The 10309-nt window shown below is 39.3% G+C and overlaps 1 protein-coding gene and 1 non-coding gene across 4 annotated transcripts in view; both read right to left on the minus strand.

Annotated features, from left to right (window-relative positions):
- dysf (dysferlin, limb girdle muscular dystrophy 2B (autosomal recessive)) overlaps positions 1-6529 on the minus strand; it is a 104442-nt gene extending 97913 nt beyond the window's left edge. For all 3 annotated transcript variants that reach the window (XM_086276048.1, XM_086276049.1, XM_086276040.1), the window contains exon 1: positions 6232-6529. In XM_086276048.1, the coding sequence (XP_086132174.1) occupies positions 6232-6319 (88 nt within the window). In that variant the 5' untranslated portion in view covers positions 6320-6529. The remainder of the gene's footprint in view (positions 1-6231) is intronic.
- A 3231-nt stretch (positions 6530-9760) lies between these two features.
- Positions 9761-9834, minus strand: trnan-guu (transfer RNA asparagine (anticodon GUU)). The gene has a single exon. It is a non-coding gene; the product is annotated as a tRNA-Asn (tRNA).
- Positions 9835-10309: the final 475 nt, after the last annotated feature.

The raw sequence follows: 10309 nt of genomic DNA on the forward strand, positions 1-10309 counted from the left end.
TCAGCAACCCCTTTAAGCCAATTCTTAATAGGCTAAAAAAAAATATGTATGTCCTGACCAGTTGGCAAGCGTGTGCTTAAGGTTGCTATGAAACCTTTTGTTTCAGTCACATGACCCTAGAGTTCACACAATGGTCCCCTGACAACCACAGGGGAAAATGTCTATTCCCCAAATTACTGGTGATTGTTTGCTTGACATTGCTGTCTATTACAGGACAAATGTACTTTTTTTGTTTTTAAATGAAAATTATGGGTGTGAATCTGCTAACCTTTTTGCAGACATCACCACCTAGCAACTGTCAGCAACCACACACCAACCGGTCATTCAATTTGTTTGTCCCTAAGGATGTGTGGTTGATGCCAGTTGCCAACCGGTCTCTAGGCCTTTTTGTCAGAACCCTTAGGAAAGTAGAAAAATTCAATTTAAACAAACAAATAAGACTATACTTATCAGCATGCATCCAAGAAAGTGTCATGATCTGCAGCAGCAGATTGAGTGGAGCAGCGAGAGGACCCAAATGCAGATGCGTGGAGACTGGAGTTAACAGAAGGCAAGCCGTTTATTCAGGCTGACAGGCAAAACAGCATAAAAATAAGAAAATCAGATTGAATGACGAACTAATCAAGAAACACTGAACTGGGAAAACACTGGGACCCCTGGGCCACCAGGATCATAGCTGTAGATGAACAGACTCACTGACAAAAACAGAGGAAAATAGAGACAATATATACACTGATGAGTGATCAGGAAGATCAGGGAACACATTTGAACACAGCGGGAACAAATTGGTCGTAATTAGACAGAGGAAGCAAAACTGAACATAACACACAAGAGACAAAAACTGTCAAAATAAAACAGGAAGTAGCACGAACACCGAGACGCAGACAAGGACATGCAAACTTGACACTAAGATGAGGTTAAACAAACATGCAAACACACGACCGACTCAAGAGAAAAAGAATGAAACACCCAAGAGACGAACATGAGAACAGGTAACGAGACAGAACACAGAGACATGACTGAGGCGAAGAAGAGAGAGAGCGAAAGAGAAAGAAACAGAGATGTAAATAAACATGGAGACAAGACTGACTTCCACAGGAGACACTAAGGACAGGACATGAAACTAAACAACCTAAAATCATCTGAACCACAACAGATGATAGTACAATCAGAAAACTCAAAAGCACAAGAAAACTAAACTAGTAAATGTAACCCATTCTTTGAGATCAACAACAATAACCAAAAAAGATTCATAAACACTGCGACCCAGAACCATGCCAGAAAATAAACTGCAACAACCTGCAAAGATAAAATGTTACTGAGAGTTTTGAGACCAGCACTTGAGTAAATATGAACTTTGGTACCTACAAATGTACCCAGCTGTTCAAAGAAAACAGACCCAAAACTTTTTTGTGTGTGTAACTAATTATCACCTTTAAACATCTACATTAAACAGCTTTTCAGTCATCTGAACCCATATTCTCAAAATAGTCCTCTCATAGTTCTCTATAGTAACATCAAATTCTCATACTTGGTGTCTGCTTTTTTAAATTGTATGCACTCTATCTCACTATCTAAAGTAAATTTAGTAATAGATTAAACTGTCTGAACTCTGCTTTGTTACCATTATCAAACTGTAAGGAAGCTGAACACGTAAGTATAATGTAATTGAAAACTTTCTGATCTTAAATAAAATTTAAAGGAAGTTCACATATGTAGGTAAACCGTGTTGATGAACTAAGCCATGTCAGTCTGTGTCTTGTCTGTTTGTTCCTCTCTTTTCCTGCAGCATCCTCTCATCTGCCCTGTGCTCACACATCTTGTTCTTCTGAGGCAGTCAGCAGATCTAATTACACTTGATTATATGATTAACTCAAACACAGTTTCAGTTTATTTTATGCGTATATAAAATTACCCCTGTAAAATTCCAGCAAAATAGCTTCAGACCTGCCTTTTGCATCACTACTTAAAGAGAACGAAAAGGGAGATGATAACCTAGAATACAACATAATGAAGATCAAAAATACAGCCGACACCAGCAGGGAAAAAATACTAACTGAACTAACATGGGAGGAACACAGTATGACACAACAAAGGAATGCAGGCACGTTCATGCATTTCCACTATGAGACAGCTGAAACTATTCAAGATGACAAGGGGAAGTGAAACTAAAGGCACACGAGACAACAAAGAATCAAACTAAAACTGGAAGTAACTGGCTGAAAACAAAGACAAAGGACCTCATGATGGAATCAAACCCGCACTGCTGCATTAGGTTCAGAGGTTGTGGTTTCACGTTTAAGTGCTGAACTAAACCAGCTACACTATAGAGCCATTAAATTACAATGCTCTTTATCAGCCTGATGTGTGATTAGCTCTCGTACCATGTTAGCCATCCTGACTTTACAACACAGTGAATGTGGTATGCTTGTCAGTTGATTTTTGTGTTAATGTAGGATCTGATTTAGTGCAATAAAATTCCCCTTATTCATTCCCAGATGAAAGTCTCTGCATTTTTTTTATTTCTGAGGTCCAGTCTCCTGCCTTTACACAATCCTAGACTCACTGCAGAGAAACCAGATGATGCTAGGACAGAAACGATCGAAATAATCTAATGAGCTTACACTTTCCAAACCAGGGTATCTGTTACTATCCTTTCTTCTTCAGTAGCATTTGAGGCCTTACTGATTCAAAGAAATGATGCAGCAGTTTTTAGGAGCAGATGCAGCAGACACAGCAGAGACAGCATTCAGCTATCAGGGGGAGCAGATGAGTTAAAGCAGAACAAGTGTCAGATACAGTGGAACCCCGACTTACGAATACCCCATTTAACGGAAAATTCAAGTTACAAAGGCACTTAACGGCAATATTTCTTCCCGTGTTACGGCAAAATGCCCACCTAACGAAAATCTGCTGGCTCTGATTGGCTGAGCCCAGAATGCCTACAATGCTCACAATGCCTTCCGAATCATGTGACAACCCCCTTGGCTTTCATACTTGCGCTTTGCTGTTACACTTGAACGACGTATTGTTGTTGCACTTAGCAATTAGCCTATAGCCTATCGTTCACTCAAAAGACGCGATGGGTGCTTCGACTTACGAAAATTTTCAACTTACGAAAGAGCCTCGGGAATGAATTAATTTCGTAAGTCGGGGTTCCACTGTATCAGTGAGGAGGAGAAGCTCAACAACAACCTGAGTGTTCAGCTGTTCGTCAATGTTTTCACTGAGCAGCCACAGAGTTTTTGTCCTAACCCACCACAGTAATGACCACTTTTTCATTTGCATGCAGGAGACTATATCGTATTGCAAATTTTGATAATTACACAAAGTCTGATTATGTTGTTTCACCATTACTATGATTCAGGCATTTAAATCTGCCAAATGGTCACATTTTAAAGACAGTGATTTCAGTGATGCATTAAAGATTGTGCAAGAACTGCTTGATCCTAAGAGCATCACTTGTTTTTCTCCAATAAAACTATATTGCAGCTTTTATGTAAGGCAACATTTTATACAGCACAACATCAGATCCACATCTATAGAAAATATGAATTTCTGATTGACCACTTACTGCAAAATCTCTCGTCTCCAAGGGTTAACTAGACATGAATTTCACCTGCAAATGTTGCCGACCTCAAGACAGGATAAACTATCTGCATGCTGGAAAATTTAACTCTTTTTTTGTGATCCATATTAGAATATTAGAATATTTTCATTTGTTCAAGCCAAAGACATAGAACCAAGCATTTCATCTTTTTGCTTTCAGGAAGTCATCATTCCATTTTTAAGTGTGCATAGAAGCCTGCAGTTTTGTATGATGAAACCAGTGCTCCTCCATGTTAAAAGGAGACTGTTGAGGTTCCTCATCCATCTGTTCAGGGTGATTTCCAGACATTCAGCTGGAATATCCCATTGTAAATAAAGAACCCATAAGCCTAGGAATGCCTTGGGATCCTCTATGGATAACTGGAAGATGATGGATGGATGACTGGAAACTCACTGCTTCAAAAGAAAAAATAACTCACTTTAACTTAAGAGAGGCAAGTTACACTAACTTTATAGTTTTGAGTGACTATTACTTAAGGATGAAAACTTAAGTATCAAAGTGGTCTGTTGCTAGCCAAACCCTAACAGAAATAATTATACCAGCACTACTATATTAAGAATTTTTGTTAAACGTTAACAGTCCCCATTAATCTTTGTGCTTCCAGTGAAAAAGTTTACTTTGCTTAGAAAAACCAAGCAGAAATCGTTAAAACAAAAGAATGCACAATAACACACTTCGAGTCTAATACACTTGTTTGTCCTGAAACAGATTGCAAAGAGGACTTGCAGAAGTTGTGTGTGTGTGTGTGTGTGTGTGTGTGTGTGTGTGTGTGTGTGTGTGTGTGTGTGTGTGTGTGTGTGTGTGTGTGTGTGTGTGTGTGTGTGTGTGTGTGGCCTATATCACACAGGGAAACATTTGTGCATAGTCATAGTGTCAAGAGTTCATGACACATTTAAGACAAAACAGTCTTTTCAAAAAACAAACCAAATGTTAAAAGCAAACAAATGATGAATAAATAAATGAATAAAATACTTCCCTCAGCTGGGATACAAGATTAGTACCAGTGTGTTTACTGTTAATTTGAACATAGACAAACGTTCCAGATACTTTAAATTTGCTCAGAGTAACAAGTTATCCAAGCTTTACATCGGCTGAGACATAAAATATTTTTGTCCATAAAAGTCCAAAAGTCTTTTTTTGCTGAACACTCGAGCAGAATGACAAAATGCTGTGGTCCTTGGTATTTCTATGTTTTATGTGTTGCAGTCCTGTTAACAGGAGTGAATACGGACTTCAGTCATTACAATCGTTTTAGTGCCTAACAGCCCTCGGTGTATAAATAGCCCTGCTGTCCCTTCAGTCTTGGGCAAAGTGTGTTGTGCCTTGGTTATTTCTGGATTTGAGTTTTGTGTTTGCTTTTTGGGGCTTTAAATGAATCCTTCATGAACTGGTTTTATTATTTTTAAGTGTGCCTCCAGTGTCCTGAAATTAGATCGAAACTTCTGTACTCCACACCATTTTGGCACAAAGTACAGAAATGCACTAACAGATTTGAAGTCAGGTTACATCTGAATGCTCTGCAGCTAAACATCAAGCTCTTTGAAATGACCTGTAGGCACATAGAAAAGTGTGATCCAAAAGAGATCCATGGAAAACTCTACACATCTTGAATCTACATTAATTAATTTTCAAATAATACAAATGTTTCAGAATAATAGGACAGAATAATAATTATGGTAATGGTTACCAATTCCAAACCTTAGCATGCTACTTAGCATCTGCTAATCACAACTAAACAGCGTTTACAGACGATACAGGACAAAATGTTGCTGGTATTTGGTTGTAAACCTGAGGCCTGTGGAATTAAATGCACTCTACTTTAACTTAAAATTGAAGTTTCAGATTTCTGTTCAGGTTTCAGGCTCAGGGTTCAGTTCCTCTACTTAAAGATAACAGCTAACAGTAACAACATTAGCATACAAGTCTTTAGTAGGTATAATGTTTACCAAAGTTTTTAAACTTGTTAGAAGGTAAGCTAGAATTTGCTCAATAAATTAAACCAATTTATTGGACAGTTGAAATGTTGCAGTGATCTATTATAATTCATCCTAAGGGGGGAAGTGAATGAGTGGATTAAATTTCAAGACTATCAGGCCAACGGCTATCACGACAGATCACTCATAACCACAAATGGCAATTTCATGGGAGCACAAAAGAGACAGTCAGACATTTGTCATGTACAAGAATAACTTCTTTGTTTTATGTAGACCATGACTGTGTGAAATCTCAGTTCATTTAACAAGATTTCTTTTTTTTATCAGGTCACCTAAATATAAGAACCTGGATGTTACTTTAAATTGAAGTGTAAACTGAAGCTGCAATTGAAGCCGAGCGAGGAAGCGCCTCATAAGATAAACTCTGCTGAAAGACTGCAGGTATCTATAAACACAGAAGTGCTTTACTGGAAACACAGTCGGCATACTTTCTGGACTGCTTTAACTCTTCATGTTGCTCACATCCTCATCTCCTCTCTCTCCCTCTTCCTCTAGGTCTGTCTCTTTTTCCTGTAAGCTCTTCTTTCTCTGCCCCACCCCATGAAAGATAATCAGAGGTCACTTTCAAATAAATAACTTCTCAGCTGTTTTTTTTCCCTTCAGGCCCCCTGAACAAGCCGTCCATACCTTCATAGGTGACGCTGCAGTAGGCATCACTGATGTCATCGTCCGGCGTTTGCAACCGCTCTGCACACAGAATGAACACGCGTAGCATGGCTCACACACACACAGCTGTCAAATCCGAGCAAGAAGCACACTGTGATCCATATGAGGGTGACAATATAGAAAAAGTATCCTTAAAATAAAAAGAGATCCATGGCAGTGAAAGAGAGAGGGCGAAATGAGAATAAGAGACACGAGTCAGAACTGAGAGAGCGAGTGGTCTATCTGCAGCTCTCAGCTGTCTCCCTCACTCCCCACAGACGCGAGACAAACGTAGCACAGACCATAGTGCACTATAGCTGACTCATACACACACACACACACACACACACACACACACACACACACACACACACACACACACAAGCCTGTTCAGCTATCTTAGTGAGGACCTTCATTGACATAATGCTTTCCCTAGCCCCTTACCCTAAACCTAACCATAACCTAATTGTAACCCTGACACTAAAATGACATTTTGAGCCTCAAAAAGGCCTTCAAACTTGTGAGGACCGGTGAGTGTGTCCTCACAAGTGACTGTTGGTTCTCACAAGTATAGTAGAATGAAGATTTCGATCTTCACAAAGATAGCTAGACAGGAACACACACACACACACACTGTCCTTTCAATCACAGCTGGCTTAAAGGGCCAGTAAGGCACACAAACACACATACTTATGCACACACACACAAACACAATGGCCTTTAGTTTTTTTTTACCTCAACAGAATCAGCATTCAAACACTGCCAACTTAAACCAACACATGGGCGGCTAGAAAATGTGCCAGTCGATGCAGATGCAACAGAGCAAGATGTAGTACAATCAAAGATGATCTTTAAAGGTGGTGTAGAGCAACTATAGTTGCTGGGTTCACTGTCACAATCTGTGGATTTCTCATGAATTATCCCCTCCCCCCCTCCCCCCACCAATCGCTCCAGGAGTTGAAGTACACTAAAGAGACCTTCTGTGTAGTCAAGTTAATTCAGAATGAAAGTTATTGGGACACCCAACTGTCCAGCAGAAGGCAGCAATATCACAAAAAAGCCTTGAATAACAAGGACAATGCTAAATACAACTTGGCTTAACCTCTTCCAACCCCACCCCTAAAAGAAATTAATATGCACTTGTAGTTTTGAAGTAAACTGTTTCTATTTATGTCCTAAGGCCCAGGAAGTTTTTCCTTCCCACTGTCGTCAAGTGCTTATTCTTGGGGATGGTCTGATTGCTCTGGTTTTATATAAAGTGCCTTGAAGAGACTGTGTAGATTTGTCCCTATATAAATAAGGAGTTGAATTGAATAGACTTTAATAAAGGCTACTGGAAAGAGAGAACTGTCTTAAACAGAGTGCAACAAGGCTGTCATGGAACGATGGCTCCCTTTCTATATGGCAGCTGAGAAACCAAATCCCACAACTTCAGAGTCCTGGCTCACACAATACTTCTTATCCATAATGAAGTTTGAGGGTCATTAATTTGCTTTTCCCCCGGCTCCTCAAAACCTGGAATGTCCTGTGTCTGACCTTCCTCCACCTCCACCTCATCTCCTAACAGCTCTAAGCATGGCTCCACCTCCACAGTTCAGAGGAAAATCCTTTCTGTCTCACTCAACCATCCTATAACTGCGATCAAACTAGACCTTCTGTCCACTTCAAGGGACAGAAGATTAACTGCTGTTTCACTCATTTTAAGCCCATTCCTTGTTCCTGACAATTTTCAGAGAAAGTGAATGAGCCAGTGTTGAGTCAACACAAAGTGTTGCAAAATAAATTACAAAAAACAAAACAAACAAAAAATTTTGTTTCTTTAGTTGAATCTAAGGTAAATGTCAAAAATAGCACAGTTTGACAAGCATAAAACAACAGCGCTGTGCCAACAAGGTGATTCCTAAAATGCAGTTAGCCAAAGATTGGCATGTCATTTTTAAGGAAGAGAAACTGAGAATAAGGCTGAGGTGTGCCAAATTACTCAGTTGAACCAACTTCAAAACCAACTCGAAAAACCATCTGACCTTATTGAGTAATAAGTCCAAATTAGAACGCTTTGGTTCATATCATCAGGAATTTCAAATGTGTGTGTGTATATATATATATATATATATATATATATATATATATATATATATATATATATATATAGCGAGAGAGAGAGAGAGAGAGAGAGAGAGAGAGAGAATTTTTCTGAATATTTCAGAAAATAACCATGCAAAATTATGTTTCCACTTACGTTTTAATGCAGAAATGCAATTAAGAAAAATCAGTCAATCAATTTCCTTGTTTCTGCTTGTCTGGGTCTTGGGGGTAGCAGTGTAAGAAAACATGACCAGACCTTCTTCTAAGGGGACACCAAGGTGTGTGATGAAGATATTGGGATAAGATGAATACACTTTTAAATTCCAAATAAAGTCAGACTAAGAATGAGTGTGATACTTTACACCATGCATAAATTATCATTGAGTCAAACACTAAATGTTATTCGACTCAGTGAACAGAATCACAATGCAATCTAGAGATTAAGACTCTTCATGTGACTGGCTTCATTCCAGTCTCTGCCTCGCATGACTAAAGTTTTACCAACTCACAAATGAGAGAAGGCAGCAAAGGAATTTGAACTCGTGACTTATTGGAATTTGCTTCTCTTCTACTAACTAAACCTTCAGCAGAAGCTTATATATGATGCAGTAAATAATACAACTATATGAAAAAATCCTGCTAATGTTCAGTAATGGGGTCAAGCTGCAAACAGACATGGGGGGATTTTGTTTATCTTCTATTTATAGTTTTACCCACTGCGCTGCAGTCATCTACACATTTAGGGCGAGCACGTAGAGAGCTTACGGGAAGCATGCTGACTTGAGGGAGCAGGGATAAAAATAATTTGTGTGTGTATGCGTGTGTGTACTGCTGTGAATGTTTCTAATCTGTTAACGACACTGTGTGCATCACCCAACATCTTCAATCACTTTAATTAGAAGATATTGGTCCTATAAATGCTCCTCTCTCCGGAGAGGCTGACATAATTAGAGTTTCTCCCACATTGTTATTTGTTTACATAATGAATCATGTATAACATAAAAAGATGTATTTACATTTTGATTGGAAAATGGAGCAGCTGACCCACTGTGTATGCTTGACTTTCCTTCTGTTTAAGAACGTTTCTTTAGACTGCTGAAAGTTACGGTAGGCCTTTGTGACTCTATGTCCAGGATTTGATTCTCACTTTGTAAGAATCAAATCCTGGATAAACCTGTTATGTCAGGAAGTGGCTTTGAATTAGTGGTTAGTAGTGATCTGTTAATTACTCATGGTATTCTCACAGAAAGCTAAATTAGATGATCTAAGAGTTTTACTTAGTTAATCAGATGACCTCAGAGAAAACACAACATTAGACAACGTTTGTGCCAGCTGTTAATTCCCAACCAAGCAGGACGTATCTGTGTTATCGCAAAGCTGTTTGGCTTGCTTTTAACCCCTATCTAACATTTCTAGCAAAAACTGCCGTCCCTGGGTGGGCTCGAACCACCAACCTTTCGGTTAACAGCCGAACGCGCTAACCGATTGCGCCACAGAGACCATGCTGCCAGCCCGGTACCAAATGTAACAAATCCAATAAAAGTGTCACAAATATTCCGCATGACGAACTCTGTCTGGCCTCAATATTTTTTACTTAATTAGCAGCGACATAATTTCATCTGTACCCTTGTGTGTGAACCTCACATTACCTGTTTTCCAGGAAAACGTTGGAAAACAGGAGACCTCTGTTTGCTCAGATTTTTAAAATTGTGTTTTGCACATTTCATTTATGCAAAATAAAACTGGAATTTCGCCCGCACATTTGCACCTGTACTGGGGGCACACAGACGTGCACATACGGGACATGCACATTGTGTTAAACACAACATGATAACATGACATAACTTGATAACATGCACAGACTACATGAAGAAACCCTGACGCAAGATTGCCAGGGCTCGTACGGGATTTGTACCTGAGACCCAGCCGTAGCGAGACTCATACCCCAACGCAGAGGTGTGATGCCAATGATAGC

The sequence above is a fragment of the Aulonocara sp. 'chitande type north' Nkhata Bay genome, linkage group LG3, assembly GCF_057382095.1.
Source record: "Aulonocara sp. 'chitande type north' Nkhata Bay isolate Kocher_YH1m ecotype deep benthic linkage group LG3, A_spYH_male_GT1.1, whole genome shotgun sequence".
In the NCBI taxonomy this organism is placed as follows: Eukaryota; Metazoa; Chordata; class Actinopteri; order Cichliformes; family Cichlidae; genus Aulonocara; species Aulonocara sp. 'chitande type north' Nkhata Bay.